Source organism: Prionailurus viverrinus, chromosome A2 (assembly GCF_022837055.1).
Source record: "Prionailurus viverrinus isolate Anna chromosome A2, UM_Priviv_1.0, whole genome shotgun sequence".
Classification (NCBI taxonomy): domain Eukaryota; kingdom Metazoa; phylum Chordata; class Mammalia; order Carnivora; family Felidae; genus Prionailurus; species Prionailurus viverrinus.
In genome coordinates, this window is record NC_062562.1 from 133,797,165 (window position 1) to 133,823,343 (window position 26,179).

The 26,179-nt window shown below is 37.6% G+C and overlaps 1 protein-coding gene across 1 annotated transcript in view; it reads right to left on the reverse strand.

Annotated features, from left to right (window-relative positions):
• Positions 1 to 7,570: 7,570 nt before the first annotated feature.
• The window catches only part of LOC125153916 (uncharacterized), a 49,870-nt gene continuing 31,261 nt past the window's right edge, over positions 7,571 to 26,179 (reverse strand). Inside the window, exons 4-5 of the mRNA XM_047837402.1 lie at positions 8,037 to 8,088; positions 7,571 to 7,711 (exon numbers count right to left, since the gene is read on the reverse strand). Of these exons, the coding sequence (XP_047693358.1) occupies positions 7,571 to 7,711; positions 8,037 to 8,088 (193 nt within the window). The remainder of the gene's footprint in view (positions 7,712 to 8,036; positions 8,089 to 26,179) is intronic.

The window sequence follows — 26,179 nt, forward strand, 5'->3', positions numbered from 1 at the left end:
TTATTTATTTTGAGAGAGAGCAGAAGCTGGGGAGGCACAGAGAGAGGGAGAGAGAGAGAATCCCAAGCAGGCTCCACACCATCAGTGAAGAGCCCAATGTGGGGCTCAGACTCACAAACCATGAGATCATGACCTATGCTGAAACCAAGAGTCAGATACTTAACTGACTGAGCCACCCAGGCGGCCCTGTTAAAGCTTTTTAAATGAGACTCGTTATAAATCTTTGATTCTGTTTAAGCACCAAGCATTTGTTCCCTAAGATGTGTTACAAGAGCTCAGGAGGACAGTCTTGCCAGGGTGGCCCATACACAAACCATGCAAGTGACAGATCTTCCCTGTCATCCTCCTGGGCTTAGACCTATTGTCAGAACACCTTACCATCTTGTTGGGCTTCAGGCTCCTGAACTCAGAACTCATCCTTGTCTAGAAAGTTAAGGGGGCTGTACTGCTGTTACTCCCACCCCTACCCTTGAAAACCTGACCTCCCTTTGTCCTAGTGAGGCTCAGGGTTCTATCTACTATGTTCAGTTGTTTCTGCTAGTGGTTAAAAGATGTCCCCTTATAATCAAAGTTGCAATCCTGTTTACACCCCTACAAGACAATATTTAAGAAGAATTAATTACTGGGGCCCCTGGGTGGTTTAGTTAGTTGAGCATCTGACTCTAGATTTCGACTCAGGTCATGATCCCAGGGTCATGGGATCAATCCCCGATTTGGCCCTGAGTTGGAGCCTCCCAGGATTCTCTCTCTCTCTCTCTCTATTTCTGTGTGTGTGTGTGTGTGTGTGTGTGTATGTGTGTGTGTCTGTCTCTCCACCTGTCACTCTCCCCTGTTCATGTGCTCTCTCTCTCTAGAATAAAATTTTAAAAAATTAATTACTTTTTTTAAGGAAATATGACAATTATATTTCTTTTTGCTTCATTGACATGTCAAGACTTTCTGGCATTCCTGTTTGCCTTAACTAAAATAGGATTACAGTGTTTTTTGAAAGGTAAATCATGGTTCACTTAGACAGTCTGTATCACACTGTACTGTCAGCTTTTATTAAATCTAATTTGATTTGATTGCTGCCGGCATAAAAAGAACAAAAAAATGTTGCCTATCAATTTGTTGAGTCTCATTTCTCTTGTTTGCATTAATGTAAAGTATACTAACTTTAAAGCTGAATTTAAGTTTGAATCACTCTCTAAAATACCAGGCTCCCTTTTCATCATCAACGAAAGGTTGGTTTGTCGGCATGGATTCACTCTTGAGCACATAATCATTTTAGTAACCTGTGAGTAAGTGTCAAACATTATGTGCTAGAACAGGGTGTCAACTGTGACTAGTTTAACAGATGCTTCTCTGCTCCAGACATCCATCATCTCTCTAGCTGTATATTCGCCAAAGGGCCCACGGTTTCTAGTCCTTTCTATTCCAGTCACTAGATACAGTAAACATATTTCTTGCGGAGATTTTATCAATGTCGGATTATAAACACAAAATTCCTTGGGCAGAAGATAGTCTTTCAGGTGGTTAAGAGTTTTCTTTATCTGCACATGTATAAATAGAAAAATGATTGAGACTTCTTGCCATCCAGCCATCCAAGGAGTTACCTCTGCTTTCTGATGATAATCTGACTCCTCAACATTTTATACATCAGGCTCAAGTTAGAGAATTATAATGTCAATCTATGAGTACTAAACTACCAGGAAAAAGTAACAGGCATCAGAAAATTAACCAACCTCACCTTGCTGTGTATACTGTCTGGGCAAAATCCTGATTGAATGAAAACCATTGTGTCTCATTTACTTATACAGCAACTACTCTAAGTGCTTTTAAATTTGTCTCTGCATCTGGTGTGACTCGTTAAGCGACTGGGCTTCTAATCCTTTACTGAGAAATTTTACTGCTGAGACCATTTAACCTCACGCTAGATTCTGAAATGTGTCTTTTTCTTTGGAGGGAAAAGAGGAGCAGTTACAAGATGTGCTCTGAATGGAGGCTGGCTCAAGTCCCCTGACTTGCTGCCTGGATTCCTGCCTGAATCCAGGCTGAATCCCTGCTGTGACTGGGATTGCTTTCCCTGAACCTGGTTCTCTCTACTGGGGCTTCCCTAGCCCATTGCCCCATCAAGCCGATCCCAGTCTACACCTGCCCCATCACCTGCCCCACCGCCTAGCAAATGCTGCCATTTCCCCTTGAGTGCTCATGTGCCCATGTGGATTTCAGATGATCTAGTTCCTAGATTTAGATCCATCTCTTTACCTGACAGTACTTACATCTCACCTATCTCTTGCAGATCTAGGCTAGTCTTTAGTCTAATATCTCCACTTCCTCACACTAAAACCACCAACCCCTGGCCTTTCTCCGATAGTCCCCTGGCCTCTATTGGACCATATGGATACGATAGGATTTTTGTGGTTAGATTTTGTTCTGGCCCGGGCTATTGCCGCTTGTGGCTGAATTGATAGGGTTGAGAGAGTCTGAGAAGCCTGGTTGTTGGCATACTATAATCCTTGACAAAAATTATTAATCTTGGAAGACTTTATCTCTTTCTGATAGCATATACCAGCACATAAATCATTCCATAGAGTATGTAATAAAATTGATATGAAATCTGAATAATAATTTCTATTTTGGACACTAGCTATGTACCAAGTATTTTATAAACATTGTTATATACATATAATGTCTTCAGCCTCAGTAGATTCCTATGAGGTAGGTGTTATTTCTCACACTGTACAGAGGAGACCCAGAGATATTGAAACACACACCAAGGCTTAACCAGTAAGTACAGGAAACAATATTTGGTCCTCGGAGTGTAAGTCCAAAGTGCATGTTTTTAACCACTCACGAAGTTATACATGTGTTTAAAAATAGTCTGTATTTCAGATTTATTAATGGTTTATATTGCCTTCTACTTCAATAATATTGCATTGATAGAATTTTACTGTAGATTGTATGCTTAAAAAAACAGATGTCTAATGGTAAAGTCATTAGACTTTAGATTTAAAGTGATTTTATCTAATAAAACATCCCACTACTGTTCTACCCAAGATACTGAAGATGAGGCCTGCATAGAAAAGGACAGTAGTAGGATTATTTTTCCAATTGAAATACCAAACACTTCTTCAAACTACTGGAAACAAAAATAGTTGGAGTGGTGAATATGTTTTGTTTGTTTTTGTTTTTAATTTTAAAAGCATTGTTGCCTTTATAGAAAAAAAATAGAGCCAGCTTACATTTCAATAACAATAAAGACAGAAATGAAGGCCCAAGAAGAAATAGAGGTGAATGGCAGAAATCAAGCACCATAGCTAGTCCTAGAAGCCAAGAGGAAAGGGTAGTTTTTGGCATTATGTTGTTTGGTTTTTGTTTTTTGTCTCAAAAAGGAAAGCATATACTTCTTAGACAGCCAATTAAACCAATCAGGTTTTTCTGATTTAGAAGTCATCATGAAGGCTCAAGTGGTTTTCTCTTATATTGATTAAAGAAGGACATCATGTTAAATCTTAAAGAGAGAAAAGATGAATCACCTTCAGTGAATACCTATCTGCGCATAATTTCCGGTGAGGTACTTTTACATTGCTTGAACACATCCTCCTCCAAAATCTCTCTCTATATATATACCTCTACACTAACACTTACTGGACTGACTTACCCTTTTGTTCCTCTGTCTTCTGTTAGACTACATACTTAAATACAGAGATTTCTTGGTCGTCTTTTCTTATCATTCATATGTCTGTCAAATGTCCACTTCCTGGATGGGAGGTTTCCTGATTACTGTTTCTAAAACAGCCATATTCCCACAAAGTCACCTGCTCATTTTGCTTTATTTTCTTCAGAGTTCTTATCACTTGCCTCAATTTATATTGACTTAGTTCTTGGTTTTCTCATTTACTTTCTGAATTTTTTTTTTACTAAAATGCAAGCTACCAGGACAGGGAAGTTGTCAGCCTTGTTCCAAAATGTATCTCCATCCCTCAGACAATGCCTAACATATAGTAAATGCTCAAGATAAATATTGAGTCATTGAATGAATGAAATGTTTTATACCTAACCCTGACATGAACCATGGTACCTAATAGATATTCTAAATATTTTTATGGAACTAAACTGAATTTCTGAAATTCTCTGGGCTCAAGGAGAGTAATTTTCTCAAGGTCACAAATGTAGTAGTGGAGAACTTGAGAACATGAATCCAGGTGTATGCATACCTTGTGCACCACTCAACAATGATTTAAAGAGCAGCAAGAATACAGTCCATGCATGTTGATTTCTGGTAATGCAGCTTATTAGATGGTGAGGTTTAGAGAATCTAGAGAGATGGACAGGTGATCTCAAATAAGTTTTATGCAATTATAGAATGGAAGTCAATTCCTAATTTATTTCTTTGTGTTATTTAATGAGAGGAGTTCATAGGCCAACCAGATATGGGCGATGCAGAATTAATAGTCTGCTATAGAAGTTGAAGAACTCAAAATGGGTGTTTTCCTTCATAGGGCCAGCCCACTTATACATGGGAGTGGGCCCAAGGGGTATCTTTTGGAAGGGTTATATTTTCCCTAAAAGCCTTGTAACTGCTCCAGACCTTGAAAAAAAAGTGCTTGATGTAAAATGTTTTGTTGCTTCATTATACAACATGGAAAAGGCATTTAGTCCTGTGAAAAGTTTAATCACACATATTAATAATGGAAATGAGTTGACCAGAAACAAGTTTATATGTGCCCTGTGAAATGTTTAGTTCTTTTGAAAAGTATTTTATCATGGTTTCCAGTCAAGTTTAGTCGGCTGTAAAATGCAGCCAAAGTAGCTGAGTGAATTGACCTGTTGAATGAGATTTTTAGGGTTGTTTACCTGAGTAACAATGTTTACCAAATATATATGGTATTAATTTTTATTAAGCTGCTACTTCTGACAATAATTAATAGCTAATGTCACCTGCTTCTGAAAGTCTGCTCCTAGTTAGACATGACAAAAAACACACATCAGCAGAGAATGACTCATGACTTCCTGGCATAGTGGAAATAACATATGCTACAGTCATCTCTGTTTCATAAAGTTGTTCTGAAAAGGATGTCGAGTAATACATGTGAAGCATCTACCTAACCCAGTGCTTGTCCAAAGTAAATGGGACTCAGGGAGTCTTCTATTACCTAGAGACAAGCTCCAAAATTGTGTGTCGTACATTGGCTCAAGCCAAAGCCTTAATGGAGATTCAATCTTCATTTGTATCTCTTTGAGAACATGAAATGCGCCCTGATTCAGAGCTCACTGCACAGTCTCCTAAACCCCCTCTTGTTTCTTCCACACTTGTCATGTCCCCACAGCTTCTCTGTTACCCCTCAGCTCTCCTCATCCCTGAAATAACAATTTAAAAATGTTTTTCCATATGCAGTTTATGTCATTACTGGATTTACTTCATTTGTGATTTATGTCTACTAAATGCTAGGGCAAGTAGCCAGTTGCTTATAGGGAATTTCATTATGATGCACTCTTGCATAATGAAAGTAAATCAAGACATTCAGACTTCAATCCAAAACTGGGCCTGCTCTAGGGTTTCAGAGAATTCTATTTGAAGATTGGAGAATGAACTTATCCTGAGCTATTAGAGACTGGAATTCCCTTCTGGCCCATCAGATTCTTTCTGGCATTTTGACCCTGAGATTCATCATTCAAACTTGGTTTTGGTGTGTGGCCAAGGTAGTCACAGAGATAATTGGAGAGATCCTTTTGGGTTACAGAGAAGTCCAAGGTGGCTTAATGAATCTTGGCTATAATTTCTTTCTTCTTCAACTTTGAAGAGGAACAAGACTTGTCCTTCAAGTTGTGTTCTGCTTGCTGATGAAAAGCTTATACTGAACACAGAGGTGGAACACTTTCATACTCCAACTGATTTGCAGCTATAAATCCCAGCCCCTGTCCACTTTGCTATACACTTGTTCTAGGTAGAAGCTTTCAAAGAAAGCAAGTCACATCACTTGAGGTCAGAGAATCTTCTCAAATAAACCCTCACCTAATCTCTGCCATTTCTCAGCTCTCAAGACCTAACAATTTTGTAGCATTTGTATTCCATGAGCTACCCACGACTTTAAGACTCTGCTCCTAACCCAGGCACAGTGTTGCCTGAAATTCTTTTTCTGGTAGGGAGTAGCCCACTGTGAGCAGCCCCAAAGCCTGTTTGATTGTAAACCACAAAATGACAGCTATGTCATTTCTGCAGAAGTATGGGGCAGCATCCCTAAACCAATTTGAGTAGTTCTGATACTATATGTTTTAGAGATCGAGGTTAAAATTAATTTTTGTTTCACAACTTCATAAGTGAATTTTGAAAGTTACAAGTAATATCATACAAATCTGGTTTTCTTCCTAAAAATACAGTCTTATATACACATTTTCCCCCCAGAATAGAAATTCCACTATCTGTTTTGTACCTACCATGTCTCTCTAATGTTGAGGTTGTATTCTTAGGACCATACACCTAATACTCAGACAATGGGTACCTTTTTTCCCTCAAAGTTCCAATAATAAGGTGGAGCATTTCTCTGGTTCAAGTATAGAAAATAATGTCTTAATCTGGTATGAAATTAAGCATATCACCTAAAAGTCAAACCTCTAAGGAATGCCCAAAATATAAAAACTGGGACCCAGCAAGATCCCACCTTTCCCTTGGCAGCTTTATTGAGATACAACTGATATATAACATAATGTATAGTGTAAGTTTAAGGTGTATAATATATTGTGTATATATACATATACATAGTATATTTTATATATCAGAATGATGACCATAATGAAGTTAGTTAATGCATCCATACCTCAATTATAATTTTTTTGGTAAGATCTACTCTGTTAGCATCTTTCAAGTATATAATACAGTATTGTTAACTGTAATCACCATGCTGTACATTAAATCCCCAGAACTTATTCATCTTATGACTGGAAGTTTGTAGCCATTGAGCAACATCTCCCAATTTCCCTCACCTCACCCCCCCGCAACCCCTGGCAACCTCCATTATAGTCTCTGTTTCTTTAAGATGGACTTTTTTTTTTATTCTACATGTAAGGAGATCGTACATATTCAGGATCCCTTTAATAGAGCTGTTTTCAAAGAAACACAGTAACATTCTCAAAAACTCTTTCCTTTGTCTTTATCTTGCACTCCATCACCTCTTTCTACCAGGAATTGGTATATATGTGTGGAACTGGAAATATGTGTATATATCCTTTTATATCACTATTTTATATTGTTCCTCAAAAAGCGAAATGATCCCTAACTCCTCTGCCATCAGAACAAGCGTGAAGTACATTGTCCTAAACCATTCACTTCCCAAGTCTGTAGTGCCCACATTCCTCTTGCACTGTTTCCTCCTCTTTTACTCCCCTCAGCACCTTTAGCTAAGGAACAGGAAGTGTTTGTTGTCACTCTCTGATGAAGGATAGAATTCCGTTCCCCCTCCCCCTCAGCCCATGATGGATCTGAAGTGTACCTCTTTTTCTGCTCTCTCTCCAGCCAGTGTCAACAATCTCATCATACACGCACACACGCACACACACACACACACACACACAGGCACCCACGTATGCCTCACACATGCACGTGGCTTAGCTCCACTGCATCTCCGTAGTGCTGTCCTACTTCTTCTTTTTTGTCTGTGTCCTTTTTCCAGAGTTGGTCCACAATTTCCAGCTGTGTTTTCTTTGTTGATACTTGCAAAATAGATTGGAACTAGATTGGTTTAATATGAAAGGTTAGGCTATGGATCAGTGATTTCCAAATCCAGCTCATTTTCAGAATCCCAGTGACAAGGTAAAAATGCACCTTGGTTCGGGGTGCCTGGGTGGCTCGGTCAGTTGAACGTCTAACTTCGGCTAAGGTCACGATCTCACAGTTCGCGAGTTTGAGCCCCACATCAGGCTCTGTACTGACAGCTCGGAGCCTGGATCCTGCTTTGGATTCTGTGTCTCCTCTCTCTGTCCCTCCCCTACTCACACTCTGTCTCTCATTTGAACATAAATAAACATTAAAAAATTAAAAAAAAAAAAGAATGCACCTTGGCAGTTCTACTCTCCTTGAATAGCAGGTCTGATGTGAAGGTGAGGTACCTGTAATTGAAAAAAAAAAAAAAAAAGACTCCACAGGTGATTATAATGGCCAAACCCAATGCCTTTTTATTTTAACTCCAAATAGCGTGAACAGGGACTGGAACTACCAGATGTTAATAAATATTATATCAATCACATAATTACTAATTAATTGATATTGTAGCAAATAGTAGTGATAGTTGGCAATACAATGTGACAGAGCCATAAGTTAAATATTCCTCATAACATGTTTCCTTATCACAAAAAATTGCAAGGAAATCTGGCTTCATCAGCAATAAACAAATTTACTTAAAGAAGGACTTCCCAGATCTTCTAAATGCTAATGTGATAAATGAATCTTCAAGAGATATATATATCATCAAGTTTAGTTGACTCTGGATCTATTGCTTTCAAGTTACTTTCATTTATTTAGTTTATAAATTTATTTAATTTTTTGAGAGGGAGTATGAACAGGGGAGGGACAGAGAGAGAGAGAGAGAGGGAGAGAGACAGAATCCCAGGCAGTCTCCGAGGTGAGCATGGAGCCCAGTGTGGGGTTCAATCTCACGAACCGTGAGACCATGATCTGAGCTGAAATCAAGAGTTGGACACTTAACCGACTGAGCTATCCAGGCGCCCCTAAGTTACTTTTAAATGTTTTTGTTTTAGGAAACATTTTGGTGGACCATGGTAATGCAGAATACAGTTTGGAAAGGCTTCTCTAGAGCTGTCTGGTGCTACATATCTGCATAGCTCATTTGGACCAAATCTTTTCAAAGCTGACTACATGTTAGAATTACTTGGAGAACATTTAAAGCTTACAGATGTCTGGGTCTCACCTGAGAACAATTTAACCAAAGTCTCTAGTGGGTAATGCTAGATAGTAGAACTTAAGAAAAAAAATCCTCAGATTATTCTAATGTGCTGATGAGGTTTTTGCTTAACAGCTTAAATCATTGCTTAAAAACTGTAAGCAAAATGTAACATATATTCTAAGTTATGAACTACCAATAATAACTAGCATTTATTGTTAATTGTGTGCCAAGCATTTTCCTCATGTATTCCCTAACTTAAATCCTCATGGTTATTTTATGAGGTAGGTACCATTATTATCCTGATTTATAGATGATAAAACTAAGGCATTAGGAAGAAAACGTAATTTGCCCAAGAACGTGCAAGTAGTAAGTTAGGGGGGGTCACGTCTAGGGGCTTGGATTCCAGAGCTTGAGCATTGAGTCCTTACCCAGCACCGCTTCCCTGTATGCTTACAACTATATGCTTAAGGCCAATACGTTATTTACATTTACTGTACTAAAATGCTAACAGGAAATCTAACTTAGTTCCTCTAAGTTCCTCTACCCACAAAATCAAATACTTTAATACTGTGACCATTATAAGGTGTTCTTGTATTTTTTATCCACCCCATCAGAGACTTCTGTTTATAGTTGTACACATAGAACAAAATGAATGTCCCTTCCACTTTTGATAGTGAAATAGGGAGTAGATTTAGGCCAAATCTTTATGCCAATAAAAAGACATTAAATTTGATTCCGTTAGTCACAATAATTCAGCCCTGCTTTCTCTTTGGTAGTGACGATGTATTTACTGAATTCACGTCAACTAAGTTAAAAAAATCATTTTATCTAATTATTATTTCCTTAATATAACAAACTTCAATTGAATGGGCCCCAAATAATAGAACTTTTAAATAATTGGGAAATTTTTTAACATTCTGTTTCTCTGTCATTCAAAAGCAAATGAAATGGAAGCAATTTAAAATTAGGGGCCTTAAAAAGGTGTATCACTATTGTTCTTTCTTCTGAAATTCTATTCCACTAATTATATGCATATTTAAATAATGTTAGTTTTCTCTTGAAATCCTTTAGAAATCAACACAGCGCTGGCAGTTACAACCTCAGAATCAGAAAGCTAGATAATCTTCCATTTGGAATTTAGGACATGCAAACTTGTATTGTTATTTATTCTTCTTTCTCTTTTAAACATCCACACTGTTGCTGCAATTAGGTATTAAATCCTTAGGGTCTGTACATTCTTTCCCTTTTGCTTCTCAGCTCCTAGCAATAAACACATAAAGATGGTTGGGTGATGCTGGGAGGGATACAAAACCAATCTCCTGTGCAGCCAGCTTTTACAACTGTAACATAAAAGCAAAATGATCAGCATTTTAAGATCATGAATCAATAAAATTATTAAATTATCAGTGATACATATTTACTATGTTATATTTACAATACTATCTTTAACGTTTATTTTTTAATATTTAAGCTACAACATATGGTACCATTTTTTCTTTATGTTTATACTTTATTAATGTTACTATCTTGTGTTCCCTCTCCCCAAATTCATATTTGAAGTCCTAACCCCCTAGTACCCCCAAATGTGGCTGTATTTGGAAATAAGGTCTTTATAAAGGCAATTAAGTTGAAAACAAAAAGGCAGTTACATTGAAATGAGGTTATTAGGGTGAGCTCTAATTCAGTATTACTTGTGTCCTTATATGAAGAGGAAATAGGACACTGACAGTCACAGAGTGAGGACCATATGAAGACACAGGGAGAGGACAGCCATCTGCAAATCATAAGAGCAGCCTGAGAAGAAACCCAGCCCTGATAACATCCTGATCTTGGACTTCTAGCCTCCAGAATTGTGAGAAATCTAATTTCTGTTATTTTAAGTCTGTGGTACTCTGCTAAGGCACTCCTAGCAAACTAATACGATTAATTCAGCCTATTATAAAGTCATGGGCCCACTTGCTGATCTAGGTAACATAATAATGTCTTAGTGCTTTTTAGCATCTTCAGTGATTTTTATTATTCAACATTCTATTTGGTTGTCTCTTTGGATTTTCATAAAGCCTGGACAGAAAGCAAGGTAGATCTTTATTTCTACTTCTCTCCTTTCTTGGACTACAATATGATAAAAAAATAAATAAATAAACAAAGCAAATGGTGTTTGTTCTAATAAGCAGTTGTTAATCTATATAAAGATGAATTTTTATTTGGGATCACTTAAAATTAGAAAGTTAAAAGCTAACTTTCTAATTTGACACACAAAAAAAGAATTCTTCTTAAAATATATACAACAACAACATGACCAGAACTGGTCATGCTTGATGATTTTTACTGTCACCCTAAAGCTTACATTAGTCACTGGGGGACCTTGGTACAAAACTGTGGTGCTGCCTGGCCCTCTCAATGGTGGACGTTAGACATAGAAGCATGCGATGGACTCGCTGGGGTTTTGAACATTACAGATGGGATGCTCTACAAATTACCTGAAAACTTCTACCAGATACCAAGCATAGGTTTTTAAAATTGGTCTTCCAAAATGTTCTTGTAAAGGAATTCTACACCTGGTATCAACAAGTACCAATAACTTAAAAGGGTCTAATTTTATTGTGTAACAGACGTTTTCTGTATTTACATTTTTCCCTGTCCATCATAGAATTTCTTTCAGTTTTGCCCTCTTCTCTTTTGAAAAACTTCACCTTTCCTACCCCAGCTCAGTAACTGTATTTCTTTAACTTCACAAGTTATAAAGTAAGTAGAATAATATTACTTGTTCTCATCAAGCATTTTCTAGTTGATTTTCACATTCTAGGAGCTCAAATAATTGTGGGCATTATTATTAATAATAACAATTAAACTATCTTTCAGTAGGCCCCTGTTCATATATATATAACTGTGTACTCACATAAATTATCACGTGGCTGTATATGTTACAAAACAAGTTGCAATATACTTGAAATACATCTTCAAAATCTAGATAAAGGATCTTTCGGATAATATAAAGACAGGAAAGAATACTTCAGATAATGTAATGAAAAGATGTTCATGAGTGTTATTTTGCTTGGTCTTGAAAAAAAACTTCCTGAATTGGTATTATTAGCCCCTTCCTGCAGATGTGAAAACTGGGTCTCACTAGGGTCACCCATGACCTGACACAGCCAAATCATACCGTTAGAAGTGGCACGGAGCTCAAACTCAGGCTTTCACTCTAATCCTGCACGCTTTCCACTCCAGCATCCTTAAATTTCAAGGGATTTGTAACTTTGGCCATTCCTGTCTGTTAAGCTAGAAAACAAATGACAACATAAAAATTTTGCATTCCAGACTGTTTATTACCATCTATTTTTCAATAAACTATAGTGATATAGTTTCCTGACTAGGAGTCGTATTGGTCATTTGACACCTAATTCTGTCCCCCTCCTGAGATGTCTCTTACAACATAGGCACTGTGCCCCCTGCTTCTATGAGGGATATCATTAGACATGGTGAGGGAAACTCCTTGCTATGTTTCCTGTAATGATGGGAACTTATTGTTCATTCCTTTATAAAGGATCCCATCTCTTCTCAGATTGCAAATCAAAACTTGGCAGACTTCACTAATGCTTCATTTTTTCCTCATAGATACTGTCAACCTCATAATTAAATACAGTTTTTCCCTGGATATTACAAGCTTAGAGCCCATTTTGAGTTCATCTTTTGCAAGTGGATGTATCTTGTGTCCTGCCCTCATTTCTGGTTCCTTCTTCTTTTCTTCCATCACGGTCTTTTTCTTTCATTCCTCCTGCAGGTTGGAAATGATTTTTATTTTGCTTCACATTTTGCTATGCTATGCATTTTTCTCTGTATCTTTTTAAGTACTTAAAACCCTTCTGGAACAAATCAATCAAGCAACTTCAGCTTTTGTGTGTATTTAACCATCTGGTTCCAGAACCTGGCTGTTCCAAGGAAAACTCAGAGATGTCGTGGGTTTTTTTTTTTTTTTTTTTTTGTTTTTTGTTCTGGTTCATCCAGCCAACTTATAGTATAACAACCTTGGGATCTAGAAGATGTTAGCACTGCTTCTGAGCTGAAAATATGCCCATAAAATTAGTCCTGCAGAAGATTGTAAGCAAGTTTCTCCATGTGAGAATTATTAGATCCCAGAATATTTTGTTGAGGAAAAAGTAGGAAGAAAATATAAAGCCTTTATTATTAGTCATTTAAAAAAACACTAGACCATGCATTAAAAATTATACCATGAAGAAGAATGCTTTGCTAAAAACTAGATTGACCAGAAGACAGACCCAAGACTCTAAATGAAATCTCTCATTCATAAATCACACAGTTGGATGAAGATTCTGCTTAGCCAAAAAAAAAAAAAAAAAAAAAAAAAAATCATTCCTTTACACAATATGTTAGTCTCTTACAAAACATTTATTTAAAGCATTTCAAATAGTGCCATCCAACTGTCTTTCCTTTCCACTGACCTCCTACCCAGTACCTTTAAATTGGGCAGCAGGAGATGTTGTAGCGAACATATTATCTTTATAATTTCACAAGTCCCTCAGCTGGAGTTCAGGATCAATTCTCACACTTTAATCCTATCTGCCAAGGAATTTTTAAACTACATAACTGACAAATAACCTGAGCTGTAATTTATGGATCTTTCCTCCACGGGAAACAGATAGTTACAGCCAGTTTTTAATACAAATTGCCTTACAATCTGTAAAAGCGGAGTGATCTTACCAAAACCAGCTGACTCCACACACAAAAACAAACAAACAGAAAAATGAAATGCAAGATCAACCTCAAAACTGTTGCCAGGTCTTGTGTGTTTACTGAAGGGCAAACCCTGGACTTACCCTATTACCTTGTTCTTCCTCAGTCTAATCCTATTGTATTCCTTTTTTTGAAAAATAGAACTGGATACCACGGGGCACCTGTGTGGCTTAGTTGGATGAGTGCCTGACTATTGATTTCAGTTCAGGCCATGTCCCAGGGTCCTGGGATTGAGCCCTGCGTAGGACTTTGTGCTGAGCATGGAACCTGCTTAAGATTCTCTCTCTCTCATTTTCTCTCTCTCTCTCTCTCTCTCTCTCTCTCCTCACCCACTTGCTCTCTCTAATCTTTTTTTTTTTTTTAATATCATTGACACCTTCCAAATCCTCTCCCAAAAGGGTATTCTGGTCACATCATCATTTACCTTTCTGATTAAAATATTATTTCTTTAGTAAAAATATTATATGTAATGCATTTAGATGTTGGTATTCTTTCAATTGCATATGTATATTTGGGAAAGATGACAATTTTTTATCTCATTTATATGTCTAAACTCCATAATGTCTATCCAGACTTTCCCATGTATCCAATTACTTTTGACATCCATAGCCACGTTTTTCAAAGGAAAGGCAGCATGTCTAAAATTGCATTTATCATCTTCCCTCCCCAGACTTGATTTTCTTTCCATGTTCCTATTTCAGTGAAGGCGATGGCCATTTTGCTTTCCCCTACCGAGCACAATTAATACAATACTTCCTAAGTAGCTCAGAAATCCATATTCTTCCCTCCTTACCCAGTGCTGTTATATTGCCTGCGTGGATTAATGCCATAGGCTCTTGTGATTGTTAATTTTATATCTGAACTTGACAGGGCTTAGGGATCCCAGAGAGCTGGTAAAATATGATTTCTGAGTGTGTCTGTAAGAGTGTTTCTGGAGGAGATTAGCATTGGATTCAGTAGACTGAGTGAAGAGCTCTATCTTCATTGGATGGCTACCATCCAATCCATTAAGGGCCTGAGTGGAACATAAAAGGTGGCAGAAGGGTAAATTCTCTCTCTCTCTCTCTCTCTCTCTCTCTCTCTCTCTCTCTCTCAGTTCTTGAGCCAGGACACCCATCTTCTGCCCTCTGACATTGGAGTCCCTGGTTCTCAGACTTTCAGACTCTGGGACTTACACCAGTGATCCTACCCATAATCACTGTGCCTCTGGGTTCTCATGTCTCAACACTCCCTGCCCCACCAGTTCTCAGGTCTTCAAATGAGGACTGATTTATACCACCTGCTTTCCTGTTTCTCCATCTTGCGAGCAGCAGATTGTGGGACTTCTTGGCCTCCATAGCCCTGTGAAAGAATTCCTTTAATAAATCTCCTCTTACGTAAATTTCTATATCCTATTAGTCCTGTTTCTCTGAAGAGCCCTAATACAGCTCCCAATCCTGACTCTTCTTGATTTTGATCTTGCACTCCTTCCATTCATTCTCCAAATGCAACCAGAAAGATCATCCCCGAGAGGTGACACAATCGTGCCAGTACCCTGTTCAAAAACACTTTGGTGTGGTTGTTGGTCTGTTTCTTCTGAAACATCTTCTAAAAGAAGATGTTTTCAGCTCATTACATAGCTACAGGGCTCTTCTAGATCTGCCTCCCTCTTCAGCCTCTCCCTTCACCTTCTGATGTCCGATACTCTAGTCCTATCACTTTTATTTTGATAATGAATTATATTCCCTTCAGCTTATTGTTTATCCTTAAACAAGAATTCTTCTCCAATAACCATTCTTCTGCCAAGACTCACTTAGGTGCCCCTACAAGGTACTTGGAGAGGATTTCCTCTGTTAAACTACTTATCTCACTATATTTTAATTGTTATCTCTTGTCTGCATCTCACCAATTAGACTGTAAGCAATCTGTGTCCTATTCTTCCGCAAATATCTAGCACCCAACATGTTATTCAGGTCATTTTCAATGCTTGTTTTACTTCCTACTATCCAGCTTTTTTTCATATTCCTTTAAAATCATTTCATGCTATGGCTTCATTGTTTAAATGATTTAAAATTTAAAAATTTTAAAATAGATTTATTAAAGATCCTATTGCATATAAAATATAAAATTTGTTAGGTGACTATTCGGTTCCACAAAAAAGTTAAAGATACTCAATTATGGGGATATCAAAAAGGTGCTTTAATTTGCTAAATTTATTTATGTATTACTAAAAATAAGTTCTTTCAAAACCGTAGAATATTTCTAGGTTGTGCTATTTATTTATTTATAATTTCTTTTTGCTCTTTGGCAAGAATGTTGTGTTTTTTCCCTATTTAACATAAAACGTAGCCACTATTAACTTGATTATATGCTGCAAATAATAAAGCTAAAAAGAGATTTTAAGAAGTTATTCTTCTGCCCTTTGATAAAGCTGTACTTAAAACTTTACAAAGATAAATCTGCTTAAGAACCACCTCAGAATGTATGTTTTAGGAACAATGTAGCATGAACATTACTTATAACCAATGTTTGCATGAAGACAGAATGCAGTTCATTCAAAACTTTCATTTTTGTCAGTAATACTGCTTACCGTTATGAAATACTGCAATGCATTTTAGAGTCCCAAATAACTTCTTTTAAATACTGAAATATTTATGTATACATTCAGCGCAAAGATAAAATCTCGGTCACATATTTCCATTTGGAAAACTTTAGTGTTTCTTTGAGCAACATGATAAAAATCTCAGTTTAACAAATAGTGTAAGTTTGTAGTTCATTCCCGGCTCTGTGACTTTTCCTGTTTAGTTTTTAGCTTACTTGGTTACATAACCATTGCTTTTGCTTAAAGGTCAGCCAAGAGTAAAGTTATATCTTGCTGGAGGTGAGATGTAAACAATGTCTGATCTTGCCCTGCCATTTTTCTTAAATCTTCCACAGAGCTGGGTGAAATTGTGCCAGTATTCATAAAAGAAGATTATGTTTTAGAATCTGTATTGTATTATTCAATAAATATTTCAAGGTGTCTGCAAACAGGGATTAATGGATATTATATTTCAGGAAACCAGAAAGGTATCAACCCAAAGAATTAAATAAAACACTCATGTTTGATGCTCATATAAACTGTAACTTAAAATAAAATGTGTATAAACTTCCTTTTCCTTTTGTTTCATTTTCCTGTCAAAAGATAGTACAGAATAAAATGAAATAAGACCAAAATGAAAAGAGACCAAAAAAAAATCTAAATTTGACTTTCACCCTGAAAAGTAATGCCTTTCTTCAATCATCAGTGTTAATAGTCAGTGATAGGGCCTGCAAGCAATTAAAACATCTGGATGAAAAATGCATGTTTTGAAGTCTTGGTGGTGTATTTCACGGGTGCACTGCAAAGAGGTGCAGGTGGAGGCATCTGGACATGAGGGGACGGTACTGTGAAGTCTTTCAACTGAAATTTGGGGTGCAGTAGGCGTTCAAATGTTCAATCATACTTAAATGATTGGATTCGATGGAAAAACTCTTGGTCTTTTAAAACATCCTATTTGTGCTATCATTGGAAAAGATTTTGTGCGTGTGAAGTTAGATCTTCATTCAAACCTTGTACTTAAGGGAATCATTAGTGATCTTAAATGTGTTTCTTATCTGCTGCAAAACTCCAATGAGAACATAGCTGAGTGCCCTAGCCTCATGTTTCTGTCCCCCTGTTCCTGCCCCAGAAAATTCTGTAAACAGGGAAGCTATTACTGCCTAGACCATTAGAAAGTAATTTAAGAGGTCTTTTCTCCTCATATTAACCACATTTATTTATTTATGTTTGTTTGTTTTAAAGATTTCATTTTTAAGTAATCTCTACACCCAACATGGGTCTCAGACCTACAACCCCAAAAGTTGCATTCTCTACAGACTGAGGTAGCTAGGTGCCCCTCATTTATTCTTTTTTTAATTTCTTAAGGATTAGCTCCTCTTCTTGAAGTGTAACCTAGATCTTGAGCAGAGAAAAAAAAAAAAATATATATATATATATATATATATATATATATATATATATGACCTAGAATCTCTTCTAAGTGTTATTTTCATTGGCTTGGCCTTCCTAGAAGAGTCATATTTTTCAAATAATCCAGGTCACATTCTGGGCTAGGGTTAAGAGCTCCAGGGAGGATTTGATCCTGACTAATTCTTCTCTTTGTATTTTATTTGTTTATCTCAAGGTGATATTTCTTAATTGAGATATAATTTGCATATAGCAGTATATTAGTTTTATGTATATAATATAATGATTCAGTATTTGTATATATTGCAAAAAAAGTCACCACAGTGAATTTAATTAACATTTATCTGATTGATTTTTATGTATGGTAGAGCTTTATAAGCTGGAGAAGCCCACACTTCCAACTAGGATCGTACATGGTTTTAAGAACCATCAGCACCTGTTCCCTCACCCACAGGTTCTGTCAGTTGGTCTGGGTGGGAACATCAGTGTGGTTTTAACTAAGTGCTCCAGGTGATTCTAAGGTGAGGCCAGGGTTAAGTATGAGGGCTCCTGAGTGTATTTATGAGAGTTGAGTTCCACCTTCACTCAGGGTTTGGGTAACAGGGTTTGCTCTGCATGTGTCTAGTAGGACAGGCAGATCACCACACAATGTCCATTCTGTAGCTGAATTTTTGGGCATCTGTGGGAGAAGAGAGCCCTTGAAGACAGGGAAGGAGAAGCTTCAAGTTTGGTCTCTGTGTAGGAGCTCATTGCTCCTGAGTCTCTCCTGCAGCAAAGGACAGGGATGGGTTGGCTTTTTTGTAGTTCATGTCTCTTCTGCCTGCAGAAGTGGTGAGAGTAGGTGAAGGTCAGTGCCTGAGCCTTCAAAGGTGTTTCTCAAGATGCATGTGTGACTCCTCCAGATAATCTCACCCGAGGAAGAAACTGAATGAAAGAAGAGGAAGCTATGGCAGATTCTCAGGTAAATGTCATGTCCTGGGTCAGTTGTCCTTTTTTTCTCCTCCAAATGTTCTATGGTTTTAGAACATGCAAACGTTTGCTTCTGTATCTCTAGTGTTCTTAACAAGTTTGACTTCCACTGATTTTTTTCTTCCCTTCTCCTAGGATAGCCAAGATTAGCTCTTTTAGACACTGCTCCCCTATATCCCAGGACCTTTTCCATTTCTCCATTCAGACATCTGATATGCTTTGAGCAATACCCACAATTAATTATGAACTTGCAACTTCCAACAATGTTCTCTTGGTGAGAGAGGAACTTGGGAAGGTGTTGCTATGCAAGATTCCTACATGGGATGAGGTGGGTCCTGGGATGTCGGTTAAAAAAAGGATCAGGGGCGCCTGGGTGGCGCAGTCGGTTAAGCGTCCGACTTCAGCCGGGTCACGATCTCGTGGTCTGTGAGTTCGAGCCCCGCGTCAGGCTCTGGGCTGATGGCTCAGAGCCTGGAGCCTGCTTCCGATTCTGTGTCTCCCTCTCTCTCTGCCCCTCCCCCGTTCATGCTCTCTCTCTCTCTCTCTGTCCCAAAAATAAATAAAAGTTGAAAAAAAATTTTAATAAAGGATCATATGGAGTCTTTGGGTCCCATCTGGATTCTGTATCAGGATTAAGAAAATGGATATATAAAGAGGATGACATTAATGGCCCAGAATAACTCAGAAATATCTGAAAAAGAAGAGTAATTAGAAGAGACAAGCTCTCTAGACTGCTGAACAAGACTATTTACATGCATTAGAAATTACAGAATATGGGTGTTCTGTGTGGCTTGACATTTGAAGAAAACTGATGTTTTTCATGATTAGATTTAGATTATGATTTCCTTGTTTTTTGGCCAATAATAACCCAGCAGTGACCCTGTGTCCTTTGGCAAACATTAGGCACCTGATATCTATTTGTGCCATTGCAGCTGATGTAAACTTCAATCACTTGGCTCAAGCACTCTGCCCGATTTCTCTACTACTCCACTTTGTATTTAAAAAATATACATGTATTTAGGGGCGCCTGGGTGGCTCAGTCACTTGAGAGTCCTACTTTAGCTCAGGTTATGATCTCAAGGTTGGTGAGTTTGAGCCCCACATCAGGCTCTGTGCTGACAGCTCAGAGCCTGGGGCCTGCTTCAGATTCTCTCTCTCTCTCTCTCTCTCTCTCTCTCTCTCTCTCTCATCCTCTCTCTGCCCCTCCCTCATGCCTGCTGTCTCTGTCTCAAAAATAAATAAAAATTATTTTTTTTTGAAAATAGATACATATATTTAAAAATGAGATAAAATGTTCACAGACGTTGATTTATGTTGAAAAAAAAATCAGATGCCCCTTGTCCTATGAGAAAGAGAGTTCTTTTGGGGATACTATTATTTGATAATAGTATCAGTGCATTTCTACCTGTGTGGTTCTATACCAGGCTCTTTCTTACCCATCATGGTTTATTTGGTAAAAAATGGGCTCTGGTTGCAGCCAATTGCTCCCATTCTTGGCTGCCATTATCTTAAAAGATACATCACCTTAAATATCCTCAGTTTGGTCTTTGGCTTCTGTTAACCACACTTAAGACGTGCTGAAATTAGCTCTCAAGACCAAAATCTCCCACACACATCTTCAGAGAGTCCAGGAGATGCCTTTCACAGAATATATTGGCATTAAAATTAAACTTGGCACTGAAGAGACAATATAGGAAAAGTACCTCACATATTTATCATGTTGGCAGGTGGATAAGAAAGAAAAACCGTCTGGAATTTGGGACGGAATCCTTGTTGCCTGGACTCCTACTTTCCCTTCCATTTCCTATTCCTTGAAAGTGAAGTGGTATCTTGGGGCTGTGTTGGGGGCTAACAGTTTTCATTAATAGTTAACACTGGAATATTTGGAATCATCATCCTGAAATTGTAGTGGAGAGAAAATCGGCAAGTAAGATCAGCTTTATTCATGCATATCCAGAAACTCTACTGGTAATCTCTATTTCCCCTTTAATTACTCACAGCCTAACCTACTACAGTAGAATTTTAACCTCCTGAGGAAGAAACTATGTGTTATTTCTCGATAACCCTTCTTCTTTCCTTTTCCTATGGTGATACAATTTGTGATTTTTTTTTTTGACTGAGCAGATGCTATCCAGAAATAGAAACTACATTTTCCCACCTCTTACCTAGGGGTGATCAAGTGTATTTAGGTCTTGACAAATGCAATGAAAGGGAAAGTTGTAGGTGCAACTTGTTAGAGGTTTTATCATTGAGTGAGGGCCCACTGTTTGTCCTTTTCCACCCTCTGGCTAGAATATGGACATGCTGGCCAGAGCTGGCTCAGTGAGATGATCTGGACAGTGTAGGTCATGGGAGAGCAACAAGATGAAAGATGACAGGGAGCCGGGGTCCCTGACATCCTGAAGTTACATACTGAACCTGGGCCACTGACCTCTGAAGTCCTTTGAATCTTCTATGTGTATCTGTCTCCCTCTAGATCAGTGGTTCTCAACCTTGACTGCACATTAGAACTACCTGGGTAGCTTTTAAAATTAGAATTTGGACTTGAGACAGCATCTTTGAGAATGGGATGTGTGTGTTAGTATTTTTCTTTGAGGTATAATTGACATAATAGTTTCAGGTATCCAACAGAATGATTCAATAATACATAATGTGAAATGGTCATCACAAGTCTGGTTGACAATCATCACCACACATAGAACTTTTTTCTTTTTGTTAAGAACTTTTCAGATACATTTCCTTAGTAACATTCAAATGTCCAAACTCTATGGTTAACTGTAGTCACCATAACTATGGTCACTGCTGTACTTTATATCCCTATGACTTATTTTATCACTGAAGTTTGTACTTTTTGGCCCCCTTTACCTGGTCCTTACCCCCATCTCTGACAATCACCACTCTGTTCTCTATCTGTGACTTTGTTTGGTTGTTTGTGGAGATTCCACATAGAAGTCAGACTGTATGGCATTGGGCCTTTCTCTGATTTATTTACTTAACATAATGCCCTCAAGGTCCATCCAAATTGTCACAAAGGGCAAGATCTCATTTTTTAAGAGTGTATGATATTCCACTAAATATATAAAAATTTTATATCCTTTTCTTTACCCATTCATCCATTACTAGACACTTAGGTTATTTTTTTTTAACGTTTATTTATTTTTGAGAGAGAGACAGAGAGACAGAGTGCGAGCAGGGGAGAGGCAGAGAGAGAGGGAGACACAGAAACTGAAACAGGCTCCAGGCTCTGTCAGCACAGAGCCTGATGCGAGGCTTGAACTCACAAACCCTGAGATCATGACCTGAGCTGACATCGGAGGCTTAACTGACTGAGCTACCCAGGAGCCCCTTTAGGTTGCTTTTGTATCTTGGCTATTGCAAATAATGCTGCAGTAAAAATGGGGTACATCTATCTTTTCAAGTGAGTGTTTACATTTTCTTTGAATAAATACCCAGAAGTGGGATTGCTGGATCACATGGTAGTTAAGTTTTTAATTTTTTGAGGAACCCCATACTGCTTTCCGTAATGGCTGAAGTAATTTACATTACCTCAAACTGTTGATGAGGGTTCCCTTTTCTCCACAACCTCACGAACATTTGACATTTCTTATCTTTTTGATAATAACCATTAAAACAGGAGTGAGGTGTTATCTCACTGTGGTTTTGATTTGCTTTTCCCTAATGACTAGGGATGTTGAATACATTTTCATGAATATGTTAGCATTCTGTCTTCCTCTTTGGAAAAATACCTGTTTAGATCCTCCCATTTTTTATTTTTTATTTTTTATTTTTCTTTCTGTTTCATGATGAGTGAGCTTTATTAGTTAATATTTTATTTTTTTATATATGAAATTTATTGACAAATTGGTTTCCATACAACACCCAGTGCTCATCCCAAAAGGTGCCCTCCTCAATACCCATCACCCACCCTCTCCTCCCTCCCACCCCCCATCAACCCTCAGTTTGTTCTCAGTTTTTAACAGTCTCTTATGCTTTGGCTGTCTCCCACTCTAACCTCTTTTTTTTTTTTTTTTTCTTTTTTCCTCCCCCTCCCCCATGGGTTCCTGTTAAGTTTCTCAGGATCCACATAAGAGTGAAACCATATGGTATCTGTCTTTCTCTGTATGGCTTATTTCACTTAGCATCACACTCTCCAGTTCCATCCACGTTGCTACAAAAGGCCATATTTCGGGGCACCTGGGTGGCGCAGTCGGTTAAGCATCTGACTTCAGCCAGGTCACGATCTCGCGGTCCGTGAGTTTGAGCCCCGCGTCGGGCTCTGGGCTGATGGCTCAGAGCCTGGAGCCTGTTTCCGATTCTGTGTCTCCCTCTCTCTCTTCCCCTCCCCCGTTTATGCTCTGTCTCTCTCTGTCCCAAAAATAAATAAACGTTGAAAAAAAATTTTAAAAGGCCATATTTAATTTTTTTCTCATTGCCACGTAGTATTCCATTGTGTATATAAACCACAATTTCTTTATCCATTCATCAGTTGATGGACATTTAGGCTCTTTCCATAATTTGGCTATTGTTGAGAGTCCTCTGCCCATTTTTTAATCAGATTGCTTGCTATTGAGTTGTATGAGTTCTTTATATATTTTGGATATTAACTCCTTATCAGCTATATAATTTGCAGATATTTTCTCCTGTTTGATAGGTTGTCTTTTCATTTGTTGACAGATTGATTTTAAGATACTACTCACCCTGGTACTGGTAACTAATAGTAACCATTTACCAATGGTAATGGTTACCAACGGTAACCAAAAAAACATTGTTTTTTAATAGTTGTTGAGGAATGAAATTCAATTTAACAAATGGTATTTAAACAGATAGTAATAAAATGGAAAAGTGGTTATTCACATGTAAAAATGTGGAATGGATAATCCTACAAAGAAAGAAAATCAGACTCAGTCACTTCCCTCATGGCCTCTTTAGTAGGTCAGATCATTCTCCACATAGAATTCCTTAAATGTCCCACTTCAGAACTTCTGTAAAAGACCACCAACCACTTTCTCAAGTTCATGAATTATAGTGTTTTTAAATTAAATTGTTTTTAAAGTTATTAAAGTCAGGCCAAAAAGTTTTTCACCTATAATACAAAAAAGCAGTTGGAATTCTCTACCTTCCATTTTGTTTATAAAGCTTCTTGGAGTTGCTAGACTTAGCTAACATCAAGACGCAATTCTCAAAAGCATAATTTTCAAAGTTTTTATTAATGTAAAAAATTCCAACCTAAAGGTTTTAGTTACATTGTTTATTGGAAATTGATACCACTGTTCTGTTTTTGAATTATAAATGTAATACTTCAGTAAACTATTTGTATACGTTACCATTTTGAGAATCCAATATCTTAGATTTTTTAAAAATCTTAAAAATTGGTACATTTCAACTTTACAAAAACAAGAGTCCTAGTATTATTGTGACTATGTTACAAAAGATGTATGCTTAGGAAAACAAGACCAGAAGGATATACTAAAATGTAACTAGAACAAAAGGCCAGCTAAAACAACGTATATAGAAGAGCTTTTAGTCAAACATAATGGTTACCAAACCTGTTCTTTCATCAAAATTAGTGGAGAGTTTTAAAAGACAGAGTTGCCTGGTATTCAACTGCTATGTGTTGAATTAAAATTCCTGGGGTGCCTGGGTGGCTCAGTCGGGTGACTGGTGACTGACTCTTCATGTCTCTCCACTCATGAGCTCATGGTTATGAGGTGGAGCCTTGGAATAGGCTTCACACAGCATGGAGCCTGCTTGGGATTCTCTGGCCCCCTCTCTGTGCCCCTCGCCCCCTCTAAATAAATAAACTTAAAAATTCTGGTCGGCAGTGCCTGGTAATCTGTATTTTTAGAAAGTTTTCAAGAGTCTTCTAGTCCATGGTTTTGTGTGTGGGACCCAGTAATTCAAAGAGTACTGGATCAATTCATTTCTTTAGACTACTCTGATTTCTAGAATTTCCTTAGTAAAGTCAAAACTTAACATTTTCTTTTACTGAGAATGGCTTCAGAAGGCAACATTTGGAGCATTTCTGAATATTTGGCATAACTTAGAGTATCACTAAGAAGAGTATCAATGGATATGCATAGGCTTTGTAAGTGGAATGAGAGTTAATGTGAACCAGACATTTTGGGGTGCCTCATTTGAAAGGTGAAGGTCAACGTGAATGAAAGTGATCAAACTGAGACTTCTGATATTTGTATTTCAAAATACACATAAGATCTATTTATGTGCTAAAAGGATTCATTTGTTACATATAACTCTTTTAAATAAATCAAAATTTTTGTAATCCTGCTTTTCCACTCCATTTAAAAAATATATCAGGACTAAAACAAAAACAAAAACAAAAACTGTTGTATCCTGGACATCTCTTGATTTTGACCTTGCCTAATAACTTCTATTCAAAGTCTCATGAAATGAATTTCAAATGAAAATCAGATAATGAAAAATGTGTCTATCTTGATGAATTGTGAGATCACAAATGATCTAAATTCAGAGACTGATAAGAATAACAGGGATTTGGCTTAAGGTTTCTTTCTCCTTAATTTCTATCACTGACCCAGCAAACCAGCAGGGCAGATCTTCTAGAAGAGCAGGGAACCATGGTAGTGACTATGCATATCCTTGTTGCCTACCTTGCTCTCACAAAGACCTGCATTTCAGTGGTCACTTGAACAGAGTGAGGGATGAGTTGAGTCAGAGGACCACAGGGCCAGCAATGTCTGCCTTTTATATGCTGGCCTCAATGAGGAGGCCATTGGCGTTCACAGTTCCCCTGAAGTTCTCATTATGCCACAGTTGAGTACTTTGGAACTCTACCTCACTTCACAGCCAGGCCCAGCACGGGTCTGATCCAGCCTCCACCAAGCTAGTAACCCATCATGCCATCCTGTTGCCCTTTTTCTTGGCTTCTTGGATCTTCAGTACTATTTTGGTGTTTGATCTCCGTGTGCATGGTCCATGACAGCAGAAACTTCGACTTGTTCATCATTGAATCTGTAGTGCCTTCAACCATGCTCTGTCCAGAGTAAGCGCTCAATCATTACTTGTTAAGTGGATGAATAAATGTAGGAGCTGCCACTGCGGCTTCTGTTTCCACTCTTCTTTGGCAGTTGATGATCTTTTTGTTACTGTGTTTTTGTTTCTTCTACTTTTGTAAAGTTTTTATTTATATTCCAGTTAACCTAGAGTGTAATGTTAGTGTCAGGTGTAGAATTTAGTGATTCATCACTTGATATCACCCCTTGCTCATCACAAGTACCCTCCTTAATCCCCATCAGGAGTTTTTTATCTTAAAAATTAAGTTTTAAAATCTGTAATTTTTTTTTTGTTTTCATTTTAAAAGCCTCCTCACATTGTTTTTAAAGAACACAGCAGGCTTTTTTTCCCCCTAATTTTTGCTAGTCAATCAACAATCTTGACTGTTAAATAGAACACTATACCAGGCCCTTGGGGAAGTACAAAATATGAAGGAGATGTAGCCTGTAATAAGATTTTTAAAGACTATTTACATATCTGCATATTCCTTGGAGGAACTAAACTTTATAAAGTATTAGAATCTTTTATAAAAGTTGCCATGAGGTATGTATTTATAGGTAAATAAGATAATTATGTGGCT